Source organism: Bombyx mandarina, chromosome 11 (genome assembly GCF_030267445.1).
Source record: "Bombyx mandarina strain Sakado chromosome 11, ASM3026744v2".
NCBI classification, from domain to species: domain Eukaryota; kingdom Metazoa; phylum Arthropoda; class Insecta; order Lepidoptera; family Bombycidae; genus Bombyx; species Bombyx mandarina.
In genome coordinates, this window is record NC_143218.1 from 16,457,332 (window position 1) to 16,476,932 (window position 19,601).

A 19,601-nucleotide genomic window follows, 5' to 3' on the forward strand; every position below is an offset into this window, starting at 1 on the left:
CAGACGTGAACTCACGTGTGCGTCTTTAGAGACACTACCTAGAGTTTAACAAGTACCTACTCAAATGATGATGATCATTTCCAAGCCTCAGATCAGAATATTTAGAATAATCATTATCATTAGAGTAGGTACTTGTTAAACTCTAGGTAGGGTGTCTCTAAATGTACATTAGCGCTTTAAGTTGTTCTTTAAAACAGTTAAAATGTTCGTGTTCAACACGATCCAGATGCCGACAGTCACCTCCTGCGGTGAGGTGAGCTATTACTCTGAAAGCACCGGATGGACTTTGAGTTAAACTTGACTTCTTAAATATTAAAGACAGCATATTTGTAGATTATTTGCGGAGCGCTGCAATTATAGAGTAACATAGAGTATAATTGAAAAGATAAAATATTATACTGTATTGGCTAGACCTGGTGAGCGAGTCTCTCAGGCGGTGGCCGTGAGCTCGCTATACATTCGCTAAAGTTAGTATAACCCCTTGAACTTACTAGGATTAAGTAGGTAAAAAAAATATGTCCGTTCTTCAGCAGCTGTTAGCAAGTCCAAATCATCCTGGCTGAGCCAGGGGGTCGCGTGTCTTGGTGAAACAGGAAAGACTTTTGAGCCACCAGTCATATAAAAAAATCTTGGTGGATTAAAAACTTTTTAAGATACTAAATAATAATTTTATAGTCAGGAGAACATTTCCCAACTAACGCGCTAAAGGCGATAGGCGGGAAGCACAGAATCATAGGATGTTTAGATTATTTATTTTGCTTCATGTTGTGTAATGTCAAAGTGACAATTATGATAACCTCTAAATAATCGCCAATTCCAAACAAACCGAGCTGCTTTGAGGAGAGGTTAAAATTTTAATTCCACCGTTTTGTACGAAAGTGTTTTTGTGTAATAAAAGTAATATAAAGATATAAATAAAAATGGCTGAACAAGTAAATCAACGTATTGAGAATATGATAAATGAGTTGGAGCAAATGAGAAGAACAAACTTATATACAGATGAAGAGATAAAGTATGTTTCCACTATATTTGTAGTTTTCACAATTTGTCGTTGAAATGATAGCACGAATGCCGAAACATAATGTATTCGAAATACTCTCCATACCATACAATGCAATTAATTTTAATTGTTAAAGTTACACAAAATTCCCAAATTAAATTAATTACCTGTTTGTTGTCTTTATAGTGGTAGTATTGGTCTCGTTTCAAAATTCTCGTGTTATTTTGTAATTAATAACGGTACCTATGCGCATGTAATACATTCGTTACAAAAATTTCAGAGAAATATCCCAAAAACGAAAAGAGTTTGAATATCACATACAAAGGAGAGTCAAACAAAAAGAAGATTATGTTCAATACATCGCTTATGAACTTGCCTTACTTGAGGATATAACAACGCGTAGAAAAAAATACAACTAACAGAGAAGAAAAAGGATTTGGAGTATGCCATTGCTCAACGTTGAACCAACTTTTCAAGCGCTTTATTTATAAGTTCCAAAATGAAATTGAAATATATTTTGAGTATATAAAATTCTGTAAGGGTGTGGGGTTTCAACAGGCTATCTCAGGTATCATCGGACAAATGTTGCAGGTATAGGAAAACAATAAAAATCTTTCATTCTTAATTTGTAACTATAAAATATAAAACTTGTAATTATGTGCACTTGACTTGTACTTAGACAACTGGTAGAAAAATTATCTTAAATTTTATGATAGATGTATAAATATACTAGCCGTACTTGCCCGCTTCGCTGGGCATTTAAAATTAACATTATTATTTACTGTCCTTATTATTAGAGAGATTAACACTACTTAATATATTACTAAAAACTGCATCTAATTTGGCTGTTTACTGTAGAAATTAACATACTGCAAACAGACTTCATTTATGACTGCCTTTTACAATGTATTTATCTAAAAGTGGAACATTTTACTATTTACAGATACATGGTGATAAACCTCAAATGTGGTTGATGGCGAGCAAATGGGAGAGTTTAGAACAGAACAATCTAGAAAATGCAAAGGCCTTTCTTTTAAAGGGAATTCAAAGACACCCTGATGCTGAGCCATTGTATCTTGAATTGTTCAACATTGAGCTAATTGATTTGTGCTTTAAGGCAGAGACTGACGAAGAAAAGGTATGTACTCTATTTAACATTTCACATTCAATGACTTGAAGCTAGGAATGTCTTCTATGTTATCGGAGCCAGCAACATATGAGATGAGCACAAGTACAAGTAAAACCCCTTTTTATTACCCTTGCACATGGCTCACCTGATGGTGAGTAGTTACCATTGCCCATGGACGTCAGCAATTCCAAGGGCAAAGCCAACCTGCTGCCTACTGTTAAGTAAATGCACCCTATTTAGTATTAAAGAATTAGATTTCTGGAAAAATATGAACAAACAAATTGAGAAATATATTTTGACACATAAATTTTATTTCAGAAAACACTCTTCAAAAATTTTTTTTAATGGTAAACTATTCGGTCACTTGGTGTGATCCAAATATTTTGTTTCGATATCATTTGTTAAAACTTTGAAACTATAGAAAAACCTTTCGAAACTGTAGCTTAGTTGAAAAGATAGAAGAGTGAATGATCCACTCAATTTTATTTGATGTTACAGGAGAAACTGCAAAGAAGGCTGACATAATCTGGAGAAACGGAGCAAAGAATATCCAAAATGTGAAGTTTCTATTCAAATTGTATGACTTGTGTACCAAGTATGAATATACCGGTGGATTAGTGGATGACATAAAACTTGAAATATGGTCAAATCGTAATAACCAAGAAGTTTGGCCTTATCTTGCATCGAAGGAACTGGAAGTAATTTAGTTCTGATCAATTAATAATTCTTGTCTTGAACTTTTTGATGTCAACTTAATGATTTGCAGTTGATATATTTTTTTATAAGGGTGACCTTTGAGACTTTTTGTCCTCATTTACATGGAATATCTTCTGCTTTTCGAATAACATTAAATAGTGTACCCAAGCACATATAATTTATAATATTATGTTTTAGGGTTTTCATTGGAAGGAAATAGAGGAATTTTCTGATGATGAACATAATTTTCCTAAAGTTGTTGGTTATGTCATAGGTATTTACGAAGAAGCACTGCAATTGGTAAGTAATTATATGTAGTGAAATGTCTTTACTCTTTATATTGGAGGATAGCAGGATGATAGTATATAATAAAATAAAATTTATTTACAGTTTATGGACGAAAATTTATGCACACGTTTCATCCATGATTTGCTTGGTATGAGTGAAGATATATGTTCCGATCAACAAAAAATCAAAGCTGTAAAACACGCTTGGATGTACGGTCATGACAATGGTCTTCTCAGCAATGATATGTATGCATTTGGCATTGAAATGTTGAAACTGGAGAATGAGACAACTACTGATGAACTATTAGAGGTATAGATTTAAAATGCTATTGTTAATTTAACTAATAATTCTGTGATCATTAGGTTGGTCACTCTCCCAACTGTTTAAAGCACACAGTTGAGGGTACCTCTTTGAATTTTATTGCTGGATATGCTTTAAAATATTGTGATTTCTACAGCAGCCACTTTAAGAGTTATCATAGTAATATCAAGAAAATTCTTAATAAAATTTAATTTTTCATTATAGATCTTAAATGCAGCAATAAAGAGAAATCCCAAACTAAAGAGTGTCTGGGAACAGTTGTTACTTCATAAAAAAGATGATGAGAAACAACTTTTAGTAATACTACAAAATGCAACAAAGTCTTTGAATACTGGTGATGCCTTGCAGTTGTATAATATTCTATTAGATAACATTGAATCTGGGCCTATGGTAAGCAAGCAAATTTCCTTAATATTATCATAAACTCAATTCACACTAAATAAATACCTAACATATTAACCAACAAGTTTGTTAAAAAAACTAGAAAACTGTTATAATAATATATAAATAGAAATAAAATTAATTTGACGATATTTTTTCTGGATCTTATAGCCATTTAATGTATTTCTATCAAAAGAGTACATGTTTGTGTAAAAATCTTATATTAACATTAATGATTTTATTGTATTTTCAGATCAAAACCCTATACAAGAAGTTTCAAAATTGTGACAATGCAATTCTTCTTGCTGTTAAACCAAAACTTTTACAGAAAATGTACGAACATAATGGCCTGAAAGCTACTAGGGAATTGTATGAAGATTTTATTAGGACACCACCAACACAAATTGAACTTCATAAAATAATGATCAATATCGAAAAATCGCAAGAAAAGCTCAATTTGAAAGCAATTAGAAAATGTTATGAGTGTGCTGTGCATCATCACGGGACTGACAACAAAGAGATTTGGGCAGATTATATTAATTTTGAAATTGAGAATGGGAATGCTCCAAATTCAGCAGTTGTATATAGAAGAGCTGTGGGCATGCTCAAGAAAGATATTGTTGATGAGTTTATTAGAGATCAAACTTTAGCAAAAATAAAATGATATTAAAATAATTTGTATTTAATTTAAATACACATACATATCTTAATTAAGATAACTTTTACTTTAATCTCCGTTGCCAGTGATATTGAGAAGCATTTTATACATCTGAAATAATTATAAATGTTTGAATTATGTTTAAGATTCATAAAAACCAAAGAAAATGTTCATGTTCTGTTAATATTGTGTTCTTCTTCTTCTTTGTCTCTACCTTATCCCACCAGGTGGGGTCGGCACAACTAATTTCTCTCCTCCATTCTCTTCTATCAGTTGTCATCTCAACACTCCTCTCTCTCATATCGTCATTCACCCACTCCATCCATATCTTCTTCGGTCGACCTCTTCCCCTCTACTTTGGACACCATTTCCATACATCTCCTAGTCTCATGCAACTTCTCTCTACACATCACATGTCAATACCACACTATTCATCCACTCTTCAATTTGTTGATTACTTTCACACTTCCTCTGATATACTCATTCTTTAACTTGTCCATTCTTGTCACCCCACACATCCATCTTAACATTCTCGTCTCTGCTGCATGCACTATTAATATTGTGCTCATGTAAATAAATGTACAATGTTATGAATTTACATTTAAATTTCTACATTTATTTTGAGATAGATTCCTAAGTTATCTTATCAGTTTATTGCATACCAGATAATATTCTTTCTACAAGATTAAATTGTCATCATAAACAGACTAAGCACACAATAATTTGGATACAAGCAAGCCTGACACAAAAATCAAAACTCATTTGACAATCAAAATATATTTATTATAACCAGACTTTACAATAATCTAGCATAACAATAAAATTATTCATGTGGAACATCATTTATACTAAATTATTTACATTACATACACCTCTATTAAATCAACTACTTTGGTGATCATGGAACAAGACTTAGCAAATAAACGCCAACATGTAAATGCATAATGTAACTATTAATGTTTACTGCAATGCTGAAATTGGAGCTATGTAGTACCTAAATATAAGGGAGGAACCACGTTTGTGTTGTTTGTTTCTCATTAAATCCCTCCAGCATACTTGCCATGAAGGGTAGTTTGGCATTGCCGGAGGGTTGCCAGCCTTTAAACTAGAACCAGCTACTGCCATACAGGTAGATACCACAACCATTGGATATGTTATTGTGCTTGTTATAAATGTAAGCAATGGAATCGTGTAATATCTAAGATCTTTAGTCTTAACAAAATACTTGTTAACATAGTAAGCCAGAACTCCAGTTACAGCCAAACAAGTTAAATCTCCTAATACCTTAGGAATAAGGCCATGCAAGAATCCAAGGATACCGTCGTCCTTGTAAATAGAGACTATAGCGCCCAACAGTGAGCTGTAGTGTTCTTCTTTCCCAATAAATGAGGCCATCATTCGAACTGACACAACATGGAACGGGTGAGCAATAACGACTGCTACCGTTTGCATGATCATGTCTCTGCGTCCTAGTTTGATGTAATCTTCAACCTTGGGTTCATCATCGGTGACGATGTTGGGAGGGTCGTTGATTTCAGGTAGATCAATACCGACGGCTACTATTACCTTCGATGAGAGTTGACTTGCGGCGATAAGACCGAGCATTCTTGCTGATAGGCCCCTGTAGCAACCGAAGAAACCATCCGAAGCCTTTATGTACTTTATATACTGGAAAACGTTAGGTAATATCATGGCTGGGCGGCCAAACAGGGTCGTGGACCGGCGCGGAGCCAAAGGCTCGTACCCAAGCTGGATTAAAACTTTTGCGTATTCCATGGGATGGCATATTGTTGTAACAAGTATTTGTGAAGGTAACGCGGCTATTCTTTCTTTCTCAATTTCGTCCATATTTTGACAGTCTCAATCAAGCACTTTTGCTTTCTGAAATTAAAATTCGCAAACCAGAAACAACGTAGACTGTAACTGTCATTATATTAAGTGTATAATCTATGGTCATTTATATTTTAATTTGGACTCTTCTTAATTTTTTGGCTCCGGCACGGTTTGTGCATTAGCCAGATTAAAAACAAATTAAGTTTACAAATGAGATGATATATGATGAAATAAATCTCAGTAAAATGGTGGACATTTACTAAGACTTTTTTAGTGGACTTTTTGGAGGATCCCGAGAAGCTACGTCCAGCAGCTTTGTTGAATTTTCCCACAATTGTGCACTTTCACAGATTCTAAACAGATAATAAATCACCATTATTACACATTTTCAATCTGAAGAAACACTAAACAAACAAAATAAAATAATTCACACAACTTCGTTCCTCGCGTTCCGGCCAAAAATAGTCCGGAGTTAATAAGCTAACTCCATGCTATCTCCAAAGATGTATTTTTTATTTCAATTGTTCAGCGGATAGTCAAAAGAAACAGCCTAACGCAAACTGACAGAATTCAATGAGTTGAGATAAACAATTGTGCTAATAATTCAAAAGTTGGGATGTTTAATGTCTCAAGATAGACCAATAATAAAGAGGCATCAATAAAACATTAAAATTGTTGTAAAAATATTTATTTTCAAATCATGCATTAGCTTGCAGTTCGATTCCTGTTTCGTTGTCAATATTCGGTGATAGCTGCGGATTATGTAGTATTTCATTTTTTGATGTAATCTCATTTTCAGGAATGCTCTGAAAACCAAATGTGTATAGAAAAAAATATATGATTATAATTTAGATTTTGTACATTTTCAGTTCAATTTAGCTTGAATTTAGTTAGCTAAAACCAACATACAACGTACCGTGGTCTGCAAAACTGCATGGATGGTACAGTAAAATATTCAGTAATAACAATATTGTATGAACCTATATATTTAACGTCATCTATCGTTGATAGGTTATGATGGATTATTGGTGACCCGAAATCCTTTTCAGTTTCAGCCAAGGTGGGCGAGCAAAGGCTCAGCCAGGAGGGAGAAAGACAGTTTATTGTTATGACTATTGTTTTATTACTTTTCCAACAACGCTAACTAGTTTATTTTACTAATTTGGTTTCAAGTGTTCACAGAATAACAAGTATCTGTGCAGTTCTGCAGCCAACCCTCATTTGAGCCGCCGTGTACAAAAAAGCCTAAAGACTGATTGGATCTAGTGATTCGCTTATTGCCTGAAAAATAACTAGTTGTCTATTAAAGACTAAACAGTTTAACTATTTAAAAAAAACATATTATGCAAAGGAGAAACTTATTCAGTCGTTAAATACTAGATATTACGTACAGAATCTTCGCCGTGCCCGTTAAGTTCCAGTTCTTCGTCATCATTTTCTGACGTTTCATCTTTTTCTTCTAAAGTCTCCCATCGTTCAGACAAATCTAAAAATATTTTTCAATAAAAAAAATTCGATTAGTTTTTTATGTTGACAGTGAATTCTGTATACGATTTGATATTAGTAATTGTCAATTTTATATGTTACTGCTCCTACGTTCTCAAGAAGAGATTTAAGAAATTTTTAATGTGTTCTCCATCAAACTAACGCGAGTTAGAATATTCACTAATGGTTAGGCTGGCAACAATATACTTTTGATCCGATTTTATTGGCATTTGCGCACTGAAGTAGAAAACCTAATTTGCGGGTAGTACACTTGTCATCAGATTATCAGTGTTAATTGACACCCATGAATACAAAACTATGATTACCAAAATTTGGCTATAATTTTAATTGTCATAGAAAAAATGTAGTAGTTAAGTAATTAATTTATTTTCTATGCTGATTTATCTGTTGGATCTGTTGGTCTTGTAGCTTTTTTATTCACCTCGAAACCTCAACGATCCCTTTCTGTTGTTCGGTTTCTCTTCGTTAACAACTTCAATGACAACAGCTGGTGTTGCGTCGCCATTCGATTTCTTTTCGCCATCTTGATTATCATTTTCCGTTGTATTTAACTGCAAATTAAAATAAAATTTGTTAATTTAATTTGATTTAATCAAACATTTTAAACATAGCGTGCGTTATGGTACTGAATTAAATAAACATATTTCTATTATCTACTAGCTGACCCGGCAGAATTCGTAGTGCCTCAGTCGATAAATAAAATACCTAAACTTTTGTATAAAATAAACTTAAAACAAACAAAAGGAATCCGTCCGACGGGGTGGGGAGAGGACACATCAAAGGAAAAACAAAATTGTTATTTTTATTTAATTCCGAGCATTTTCATGTTTATCTACCTTTTAAACCTTCTCTGGACTTCCACAAATAATTCGAGACCAAAATTAGTCAAATCGGTTGAGCCGTTTTCGAGTTTTAGCGAGACTAACGAACAGCAATTCGTTTTTATATATATAGATTAGTTATTTAAACAAAATAATGCTATTCTGCTAAATTCTCGAAATTGCCATTTTTTTTTCTTTTTTCTAAAATGTAGTAAGTAAGTACCCTTCGGAAAAAATATGATTTAAGGTCATTTTAATATCGGTACCTGTAACAGTGAGATGCTCGGTTCCTGAAGCTTTGAAGCCATTTCTTTGCTTTTCACTATTTTCTCGTCAGTCAGTTTTTCTAAATTAAGCCTGTAAGCTTTCTGTGTTCGCCACATCTGAAATAATAAAAGCTTTAAGTACTATTTCTTCACATTTATGTTTGCAACATTCATTCCATTGATTTTTATTGCAAATTCAAATTCAAAATCATTTATTTCAACTTGGATGTCATCAAAAACGCACTTGTTGAATGTCAAAATGTAAAAGAAAATATTAACTCTACCACGCATTTACGAACACCAAAACAAACAAACACTCCTACGCAATATTAGATTTTGGCAAAATGGCCCAATTGTTTTTCAGTTGTTGCCGCCATGAGTCATGAGGTGAGAGTCTCAATGTAGCACACACAGCTGCTCTGCTTATTTCTGATCTCAACTAATCTTTTTCCGATTTGAAGTGTGGAATGGCTGTGATTCTAATAACAAACATTACGCCTTCTCAAAATCCACTCTAAGCCCAAAACATGAATTGGACATTCTAGGGTTTGTGATTGTGTGCCGATGTACTTATTTAAAATATATAGAAAAAAAAGCAAGATGTGGTGTCGTGGGACACCAGGTAGGAACGAAGTTCCTTCGGCTAATGTAGAATCGACACGATTTGCAAAAAAAGAAATGGTGCTCAATTTTATGTAGGTTTTCTTGGTTTTTCTCTTAAATTTTGCTGATTAGTTTTTATTTAAGTACGGGAAAGTATTTAGGAAATTCAGTATTTTAGGAAATAATAAATTACGTAAAATAAAAAAAATAGTAATTCAAATTATCAATTAAAATAACAAAATATATGTCTTTATTTTTGGTTAACAACATAAAATTACATAGAAATAGAAATAATTACTAAATAGAGAGAGAAGGGATTAGAGAACGAAAAGAAAGAAGGAGAAAGAGAAAGGTATTATACACTACTCGCTTGTGTATGCGACTGTCGCGCCTGCGCACGTCTCATTTAACGGTTTTATTCCACGCACTTTTTTCCACGGATTTTTTCTTACGGTTTTACTATCACATTTTTTTCAGTTCGGTCGCTCAGCAAAATCCCTATCCCCTCCAAGCCTGCCGTAAGGAACTTCGTTCCAATAATAATTAAAGATATTGCCAAGTATATAGGTGGATTTTACTGACATGATAACCGCAGTAGCACAATCCCAGTAAGAAAATAACAATGAGAGCTATAAATAATTTATCTGTGTTTTCTTCTTCAGCATCAGGCTGATGGTATAGTGAATCGTAGGGTATCCTTGAAGGCGGGTCTTCTACCCATGTCTTGTCGACACTCTGTGAAAATTATTGGCGTGATTAAGTTAGGTCTAAAAAAATATATGATATGACAGGTTGTTGGGCATATTTGGAGTCATCGTGGATCTTTCACTAGACGGTCCCGAGATGAGGTCGTTGAAAAACTTCCAACAAAAAATTGTATGGTATCTGAACATTAATGGGAAAAACGAATTCTCAATTATTTTTTGTCATGCATGTTCCTTCTATAGTCCATTTAATAGCCATACGCCATAGCTTCGTGTCTCAAAGTGGGTGACGGCAATAACTTAACTAGAACATAAAGTTGGAACAACGCTACATAAAAAATTGGATGCAGGTCTTTTGGGACGCAAGCTACAGTTAGTGTGACGTCGTTTCGTAAGTTTGTTCCAAAATCTTCTCTCAGTCTCCATTGAAAGTATGGTCTTGATTGTCTCTGAGTCGCTCAGGTGTCACTGTTTGCACGTTTTTTTTTCTTTTCTTTATTGCCCTTTTAGGCAGACGTGCACACGGCCCACCTGATGGTGAGTGGTTACCGTCGCCCATGGACTTCAGCGATGTCAGGGGCAGAGCCAAGCCGCTGCCTGCTGCTTAATACTCTCCACAAGCCTCGTTTGAAGAAGAACATGTCATAGCGCTCGGGAAATACCGTGGAGGGGAGCTCATTCCATAGCCACGTACACATTGTTACACTGAACTAGCATTAAGGCATATATAAATTAGGTACACGATTGTACGTACGGTATTGACTTTGCGTTAGGCTATATCGATTGTATAGATTAGCGCGCTTTCCGGGTCCTGTGTGCTTAGTGCGAGTTTTTTAACGTTCTCGATAGCGTAAAAGTTATCTCATATTTGTATGGAATGGGATCGTTTGACTACGTGTGCCGCTAGGGGTGCTGTTCCAACTGCATACAAAATTGAGTTAACTTTTACGCTATCGAGAACGTTAAAAAAACTCGCACTAAGCACACTGATGTATCGGTGCACTCACAATAAGAAAGCTCCCGTTGTGCGTGGAGCCGAGCTCGTGTTCGGGCCAGGCCTCGTCGAAGTCGGCGGAGCACTGCGCGCTCCGGACTCCTTGCGCGTTCACGGCGTTCACTTTCTCAACGTCCGACCGAGTGAAGAGCATGTACTCTTCGAGCGGCTTCATTATGTAGTCGTTTATCTCTACGAATATATCTGCCAAAGGTATTGGAAATTGATGAAACTATTGTAAACAACATCAAAGCTTAACAAGTAGCTGGTTCGTGTATTTATTCAACAAGTTCGTTGTTGCTGGTTAAGAAATAACAACAAAGAGACCGAAGAATTATTTTTTATTTTTTTAATCCTGCCTATGCTGATAGCTTTGAGAAGCTATTTCAGCTTCACCCTAACGTGTAGGTGAGTTCACGGGGCTCAAACCGGAGTGTTGCTAACACTGGCCCTGGCAAGAGCAGTCCTTCGCAGAATCTACCGCTGGATCGAAAATGCGACCCTAGCCCACTGAGTTTTTCGCCGGATCTCCTCAGTGAGTCGCGTTTCCGACCCGGTGGTAGATTCTACGAAGCACTGCTCGTGCTAGGACCTGTGTTAGCAACACTCCCGGTTTGAGGCCCGTGAGCTCAAACCAAAAAAAAGTGCTCCTATTTAATGCAATACAAATTTACTATGCAAGTCGATTTGCGATGCATTAAGCCTAAAGAACGAAGACATTGAAATTGACAATATGATTTCTAAAATAACTGATTATAATAAACATACTGGACAAACAGCCGTTGTATCCTTTATATATCTTAAGTCTGGGGTCGGTTGTGTTCAGTCCCCCTATCTGGACTTCACTGGAACCGACGTCGAACACTTCCCAGAGACCTTGAGGCGGCAACAGCTCTAAGGGTATTTCGATTCTGTCTATCATCAATCTGGCTTCTTGGCCTGTTCTAGTGTAGTAAACTGTGTGTCTGGCTCCTAGAATATAGTATACATGAATGTTATTGAAGACATGAGTGGATGAATGGGTTAAGTAACATTTTTAAGTTTTTACATTGAATGAAGGTGTCATGTGCTAAAAAACTATTTTAGACCTTAAAACTCTGGGCTTAAAAGCTATTTTTAGAAATTGCATATGATGAAGGAGTTATGTACGACGAAAAAGTACAAGTAACAAAAGTTTGTTGCCCGTTTTCTCAAAATTAACAAATTGTATCATATCCCCCTCATCTACTCATGTCTTCAATTATAAGACAAACAAAACCGCCTTAAACCGGTTAATATACTGGGTTATATATTACGGGCTGTACAAGAAAAAAATATATGGATCCAAACGCCACTGTTGGCAATAATTAACAATATATTATAGTTTAGTTATCATTTCTTATTAGGAAGATGAAACTGTTATTCTAACATATTTCATATTTAGTAGACACTGTTTTGATGTGAAAATGTTCAGAATATGTTTAATGTTTATATTATTGTTTAAAAACTATGAATAATCAACTATTTATAAAGCATAAATATTAATAATAAATTATGTTGTAATTAATGTTAATAATGTGATTAAGTATTGTAATTTTTATGCAAATCATATTGTTGGCGCCATCTGTTATTAGGCTGGATATAAAAAATTTTAGTTTATATTAGTTAAGAGTAAATTTATGTAAAATAAATTAATTTCAGAGCCATGTAAAAATCATTAAAATAAGTATTGTAAATATTATAATATATTTTGTGAATTGTTTCGCAGTAATTACATTTATTTGTATAGAAAAGTTCTAGCTGCTAACCAACACAAAATGGCTAATTGTGTTAAAACTAAGACGTGGCTTTTTGTGATAAACAAGTAGATGTTAACGTTTTATAGAATTGTATTGCATTTTCATTGTAATAGGTAGATCTTATGTGTGAAAACCCTAGCGTAACGCCGACATATGCATAAATACAGTTTAATTGGAAAAACAATAAACACTTTAATAATTTCATTCAATTTTACTTTTTTTTATTGCCCTTGTAGGCAGACGAGCATACCGCCCACCTGACGGTGAGTGGTTACCGTCGCCCATGGACTTCAGCAATGTCAGGAGCAGAGCCAAGCTGCTGCTTACTGCTTAATACTCTCCACAAGCCTCGTTTGTACGAGGTACGGTACGTGGCAAAAAAGGCCTCTGGAAACGCACTGCGGATGACCGCACTGGCTCCAAGTAGTATGGAAACTTGTACTTGTAAAGATATACACAGCACTAATATTGCACAGTACGCCGCCTCTATAGCTACAGATATAGACTACTGTTACGCATGTCGGTGACGCGAACCCAAAATATTTTCCCCTACCAAAGAGAGCTCAACGTGGCTAAAGAAGTTTTCACTTCAAAAAACTAAAGATCTTCGATTTGTGGTAATAATATTTCTAATTAGACGCATCGATAAATTTAGTAATTCATTACCGTTCAAGAAATTTCTGTTCTTAAATTCGGCTCCATATGCTCCGTGCGCTTCGCGATCCTCCTCAAACTTGAGGTAGCCATCCTGTGTTATGGCGACTAGTAGATAGTAGCTGCGTCTGAAATCGCCGGAATACAAAATCTACTAAAGTATTGTTACGCGCTGGGGTTTGGGATAAAGAAAATTCCACCAAAGTTCAACTAGAAACTGCATTCAACACTTAAAACACTTCACAAACACTTTAAAATTCTAAATTCGCGTTTTCCTCTTCGCTTCAGGTGATCCGTTCGCTGTTTCGCTTCGAGAAGTTCCGGTTACTGACTAACTGCGTGCCATCTTTACAACGCTTTTATAGTCGATACCTCATCCCTAGAATTATCGAGAATATTCCATACATCTCTAGTAGAAGTTTCCGCTATCTGACAATTTGTAGGCAGCGGCTTGGCTCTGCCCCTGGCATTGCTGAAGTCCATGGGCGACGGTAACCACTCACCATCAGGTGGGCCGTATGCTCGTATGCCTACAAGGGCAATAAAAAAAAAAAAATGGCGTTGTACTTCTCGAGCGTTCTACGTGCTACTAGATCCTTCGATATTCGTTCGACTATTCGGCGATGACTGGCGTAACAGTATCCTTTAAATAAGTCTGTGCGTCATGATAATCGCCTTATCGTTACCGCCGCTGACTACTCCCCGAATCCTGATCACGCAGGAGCCAGTCACCATCGACGCCCTAGACACGTCCTTACAGATTCATCAGATCTAATAACCCTTGCATTAAACACCTTTAGCTCTAACACTAGGACTAGGGACCCCGGTAAACGTACTCATCGAACTCGACAAAGAGTTCTACGTGCAACGTAACCTAAGCGTCAGCCCGCTGAGTTTCTCTCCGGATCTTCTCAGCGGGTCGCGGTTCCAATCCGGTAGTAGATCATTCGCGAAACAGCTGCTCTTGAGTTGTTAGGTCTCCTTTAGAGGCGCTCGAGTAGCTGTTAGCAAATCCCACCCCTCCTGGCTGAGCCTTTGCTCGACCACCTGTCCTGGTAAAACTGGAAAGACCTCCGAGCAACCAGTAATCTCACAAAAAAAAAACCAGTGACGGATTTAGGCTTGATGCTGTCCTAGGCTCTGTTTAACGCCCTTAATGTTAGATAAATATGTTAGATTAGGAAAATTAATGTAACAATGTTAGGTAATGCTTAATGTAATTTAAGTAAATTTTATTTAATTTGATCAATATTTTTATTTTAAATTTATAATAACTTTTATTTTTATTTTCAAATATTAATCTGAACTCATTTTCAAAAGAGACGTGACTGTTTTTACTTTTAATTGTTCTGAAATATTGGAATGTAAAAATTTTTGCCACCCTTGAATTCATGCCTCAGTCTATGCCTACAGGCTTAGTCGTAAATTAATATTCATCAATTCACTGAAAGTATCCATTACTCGAATACTTCAAAGAGCCAATACTTCAAAGATCTAAATGCCGTGATTCACGCTGAGGTCTGATTACATTGAAATATTTCATTTTGATGTAACGAATCGCTTTAAACTTTCGCCGCTACCTACATTATGTAAACTCATGAAATATAAAAAATCTAATAAAAACCCCTTAAATAATAGTATGTGTATAATTTGACTAAACAACATTTTGATTTTATTTTCATTTTTATTTTCTTGAAATATTTTTTTACTACTTGCTCCGCAGACTTCATAGTGCCTCAATCGATAAATAAAAGACCTAAACTTTTGTATAAAATAAACTTAAAACAAACAAAAGGAATCCGTCCGACGCGGCGACGGGGGACACATCAAAGGAAAAACAAAATTGTTATTTTTATTTAATTCCGAGCATTTTCATATTTATCTACCTTTCAAACCTTCTCTGGACTTCCAAAAATAATTCAAGACCAAAATTAGCCATATCGGTCCAGCCGTTCTCGAGTTTTAGCGAGACTAACGAACAGCAATTCATTTTTATATAGGTACTAGCGACCCGCCCTCGCTTCGCTTCGGAAACATTAAACACACATGAAACCAAAAAAATTAAAAAAATTTTTTTTAAAAAAAAGTAGCCTATGTTCATCAGGGACAATGTCGGCTTCTAATGGAAAAAGAATTTTTCAAATCGGTCCAGTAGTTTCGGAGCCTATTCGAAACAAACAAACAAACAAATCTTTCCTCTTTATAATATTAGTATAGATATAGAAGATAGAAGAAGATAGAAGATTACTAACTTAATTATACTGTTAGAATTAAGCTACATGAAAAAATACTTACTTATTTTCCGTCTGGACTAATAACAGAACTGTATTCTTCTGTCGTAGGTCGTTACTTGAAAATGCCAGTTTAATTTTCACCTAAAATATATGATAATTTGTACTACATATTATTTTGTTCGAGAGATATCATTCAAATTTACATGCATGTTATTGTACTAAGGAAGATGTCTGTGTGTTAAAAACGGTATAGGTACTTGTTTGTTTTGATCAATTAGTTTTTCTGAATTATTCCCAGTGTATAACTAGGTATCCACTTTATATCCGACGAAAAAAAAAAGCATAATAAACCAACTAGTCAATCAATGAATTCAATTAATTAATCTACAAATTTTTCTAATAGCACAAATAAGAAAGCACAAAAAAGTATAAGCAATCTTTTATAACCGCTACGCTCGTGAAATGTTATGAATAAATAAAAAAAAACATATTTTTACAGTTTAAGTTCATGTTTGTTATTTTATTTTATTATTTCCAACGAATTTCGAATACTGTTATTCATGGTCACGGACGTTTAATAAAGATAAACCGTAAAAGTAGTTATGATTATGTCTACGAGATGCTAAATCAGAAGTAAAACATTAAGAGTGATCTTATTTAGCTTGGTGACTCGTAATATTTGTTTACATTCCGTGGGGCTTTAATAGCTTAGGTCTATCAATCACTGTCTGTGGTCACGATGAGAGTTTCGTCCACCTTGAGACATGAGGTCAAGTTATATAATTAAGCAAAAATAAGAAGGCTATCATACCACATTTAATATTAGGCGAAAATACACAAACAACAAATAATGTATTAGATATATTACTGGTGGCTGATGGTAAAATTATAATTTACGTAATCACTGCTGGTAGGACCTCTTGTGAGTGCGCGCGGGTAGGTACCAGCCTATTCCTGCCGTGAAGCAGTAATGCGTTTCGGTTTGAAGGGTGGGGCAGCCGTCGTAACTATACTGAGACCTTAGAACTTATATCTCAAGGTGGGTGGCGACATTTACTTTGTAGATATCTATGGGCTCTAGTAACGACTTAACAGCAGGTGGACTGTGAGCTCGTCGACTCACATAAGCAACAAAAAAAACATTTAAATTTACTGTATAATTTTAATGAATTCCTGAAAACGTTTATTTTTTTTAAGTGGTTACCGGAGCCCATAGGCATCTACAACGTAAATGCCACCACCCACTTTGAGATATAAGTTCTAAGGTCTCAAGTATAGTTACAACGGCTGCCCCACCCTTCAAACCAGCAACAATAACAACTCAGAAACGTACCTTGGATATCGGCACGGAATTACTGTGCACGAATTTCCTCTGCAGTATACTTTCCCCGTTGAAGTCCGCGCCCTTCTCCTCCATGCAGTACTCCCCGAAGTAGCTGGTGAGCTCGCAGTCGCAGCTGCTCTCCTGGTTCGTGAAGTCCTCGGTACAGACGCCGCCGTTCTTGCACGGCTCCGAGTCGCACTTCATGTTGCATTCCGGTAGCACTCCCGTCAGATCTGCAGAGATACACGAGACGATGTGCCAATGCGAATAAAGACTATTTTGAATCGCATTTTGGTATACCACGGAATGCTTCTAGTGGTTACTGGTGGTAAGACGTCTTGTGAGTCCGCACGGGTAGGCACCACCACCTCGCCTATTTCTGCCGTGAAGCAGTAAACCGGTTTGAAGGATGGGGCAGCCGTTGTAACTATACTGAGACCTTAGAGACCTTATACCGAGACTATTGTACTATAGAGCGAAAACATTCGCTAAAAGACCTTCCCTTTGTAGCCCATATCTTTAAACACTATTTTGGATCATATTTTGGGATAGTGATAGGGAAATATCCCAAAAATACTTAAGTTCGAAATAAACTTACATTAAATTTGTTCCAATTGACTTTATTTATTTGCTAATAAATTATATTTCGAAATTCGACACAACGGGTCGAATATTCGGCTGTTCCAGTTTAATAATTAGAATTAATTTCAGTATGTTTGTTTAGTACATGTTTGATATCATTTGCTAAGTGATAATTCTTTAAACACTTGATCTAAAGTTATAGTCTAGAAGACGGGATATTATATAACAATACAACAATACAAACGCTGTATACCTTGATCAACATTATCCTGGGCTTTTCTAGAAAGATCGACGACATGGTCTGATATTTTGAATCCTCTGACGCAGCCAACGTACCCGCCTTGAGGGAGTACTGCGGCCCGCGGCGCCAAGTGCAGTGAGTACGAATCGTATCCTCCGAGGTTCATTTGGAAATAGTCAGTCGGAGGCGCTGGCGGCCTTTGAGGTCTGATCACCTCTGAGAACGATGTTCATGATTTATCCAATATCAATTATATTCAATATTAAAAAAAATTATTGAATATTAATCATCCCAATTTTACCACAATTCAAGAAATATTTATAATAATAATAAAATAATTTCTTGCCTTTCACATTAAATAAAATATAATACAAAAAAAAGAAAAGAAAAAAAAGAGAAAAAGGCAAAAGGAGGTGGCTCAGCTAATGCTGTTCAAGGTCGTGAAATCGAACAGCGCTGATTTTAGTCACCCCCGTTTCCCTTTGGTTCATTGCGGGAATGAAGAGGCTAGGTACGTGTCTAGACTTAGAACATGGTATAAATTAGTAGTGCTCTTTTTGCAACGTCACAAGCCGACGTAGAACGGTTTCTTTCGCTTCTGGAAATAACTAGTTCCGACTTTGGCCTTGCCATAAACCGCGATAAAACTAAAGTGATGGTGGTGGATCGTAAGAATAACAATCGATCTGATTTACACGAAATAGCAAATTGCGAAGTTGTCCAGAGTTACATCTACCTGGGATCCACAATCACAAATACTGGAAGTTGCGAAGAAGAAATTAAAAGACGTTGTGCCGTGACACGATCAGCCGTGGAAAAGCTCACAAAAATATGGAAAGATCGCCGTATAACTAAAAACACCAAAGTTCGCTTAATGAGGTGCTTAATATTTCCTATTTTCCTATATGGAGCAGAAACATGGACGATCCATCAAAAATGTCGTAAAAAGATTGACGCCCTTGAGATGTGGTGCTGGAGACGCTTGCTGAGGGTAAAATGGACTGCTCACCGCACTAATGTATCCATCCTCAAAGAGCTCCAAATCAAACAAAGGCTTTCTTCGATTGTGCAATTGCGAATCCTTAATATGTTTGGACATATCATTCGTAATGAAAGGTCATTGGAACGTTTAGTGGTTCAAGGAAGAGTAGACGGTCAACGCTCTCGCGGCCGATCACCCACAAGGTGGACAGACTTGGTTAAGTTTTCTACGAAGTGTTCCCTTACTGAGTGTACACGTACCGCCACAAATAGAGAGAGATGGAGAAGCCTCTCAAAAGCCGCAACCAAATATTAAGACTTACGTAACCACGACCACTCCGCCAGGAGTGAACGACTGAGAAGAAGAATAAATTAGTATAATAATAAGAAAAAACAAAACAAAAATCAAATTAAATGGTGAACATACAAAGAAAAACATACAAAATCACACAGTACTAACAACCTGTGAGCAGCCTATAACGAAACAACAATATTCCGGTGACTGAAATATTGTAGCAGATTTACCCCCTCAACACTCTAAATTAGTTTAATTAAAACCCACCAAAAAATAACTCTGAAACGAACGGCCAATCGTCGTTTCAGACAA

At 35.8% G+C, this 19,601-nt stretch overlaps 3 protein-coding genes across 3 annotated transcripts in view; 1 reads left to right on the forward strand and 2 right to left on the reverse strand.

Moving 5' to 3' along the window:
- Nucleotides 1-202: 202 nt before the first annotated feature.
- On the forward strand, nucleotides 203-4,490 carry LOC114243292 (U3 small nucleolar RNA-associated protein 6 homolog). The gene is made up of 8 exons (XM_089730749.1): nucleotides 203-253; nucleotides 1,944-2,138; nucleotides 2,180-2,237; nucleotides 2,628-2,827; nucleotides 3,024-3,125; nucleotides 3,216-3,422; nucleotides 3,639-3,824; nucleotides 4,069-4,490. The coding sequence occupies exons 1-8, from the start codon at nucleotides 203-205 to the stop codon at nucleotides 4,477-4,479; spliced, it is 1,410 nt and encodes a 469-aa protein (XP_089586875.1). The 3' UTR covers nucleotides 4,480-4,490.
- Nucleotides 4,491-5,234: 744 nt separating this feature from the next.
- Nucleotides 5,235-6,410, reverse strand: Mtch (mitochondrial carrier homolog). The gene has a single exon (XM_028174725.2). It carries the CDS (start codon nucleotides 6,319-6,321, stop codon nucleotides 5,434-5,436), a length of 888 nt encoding a protein of 295 aa, XP_028030526.2. The 5' UTR covers nucleotides 6,322-6,410; the 3' UTR covers nucleotides 5,235-5,433.
- Nucleotides 6,411-6,978: 568 nt separating this feature from the next.
- axo (axotactin) overlaps nucleotides 6,979-19,601 on the reverse strand; it is a 35,535-nt gene continuing 22,912 nt past the window's right edge. The window contains exons 19-29 of the mRNA XM_028174754.2: nucleotides 18,026-18,229; nucleotides 17,200-17,423; nucleotides 15,928-16,007; nucleotides 13,645-13,760; nucleotides 11,969-12,172; nucleotides 11,214-11,404; nucleotides 10,085-10,237; nucleotides 8,900-9,016; nucleotides 8,234-8,363; nucleotides 7,698-7,792; nucleotides 6,979-7,112 (exon numbers count right to left, since the gene is read on the reverse strand). Of these exons, the coding sequence (XP_028030555.2) occupies nucleotides 7,005-7,112; nucleotides 7,698-7,792; nucleotides 8,234-8,363; nucleotides 8,900-9,016; nucleotides 10,085-10,237; nucleotides 11,214-11,404; nucleotides 11,969-12,172; nucleotides 13,645-13,760; nucleotides 15,928-16,007; nucleotides 17,200-17,423; nucleotides 18,026-18,229 (1,622 nt within the window). The 3' untranslated portion in view covers nucleotides 6,979-7,004. The remainder of the gene's footprint in view (nucleotides 7,113-7,697; nucleotides 7,793-8,233; nucleotides 8,364-8,899; nucleotides 9,017-10,084; nucleotides 10,238-11,213; nucleotides 11,405-11,968; nucleotides 12,173-13,644; nucleotides 13,761-15,927; nucleotides 16,008-17,199; nucleotides 17,424-18,025; nucleotides 18,230-19,601) is intronic.

Bases quoted from the DNA above. Each gene is read 5' to 3' on its own strand.
- LOC114243292 (XM_089730749.1), top strand. From the start codon at position 203: ATGTTCGTGTTCAACACGATCCAGATGCCGACAGTCACCTCCTGCGGT. The intron at 2,139-2,179 runs GTATGTACTCTA...AATGACTTGAAG, and splicing joins CAGAGACTGACGAAGAAAAG to CTAGGAATGTCTTCTATGTT. The intron at 2,238-2,627 runs GTAAAACCCCTT...TTGATGTTACAG, and splicing joins TGAGATGAGCACAAGTACAA to GAGAAACTGCAAAGAAGGCT.
- Mtch (XM_028174725.2), bottom strand. From the start codon at position 6,321: ATGGACGAAATTGAGAAAGAAAGAATAGCCGCGTTACCTTCACAAATA.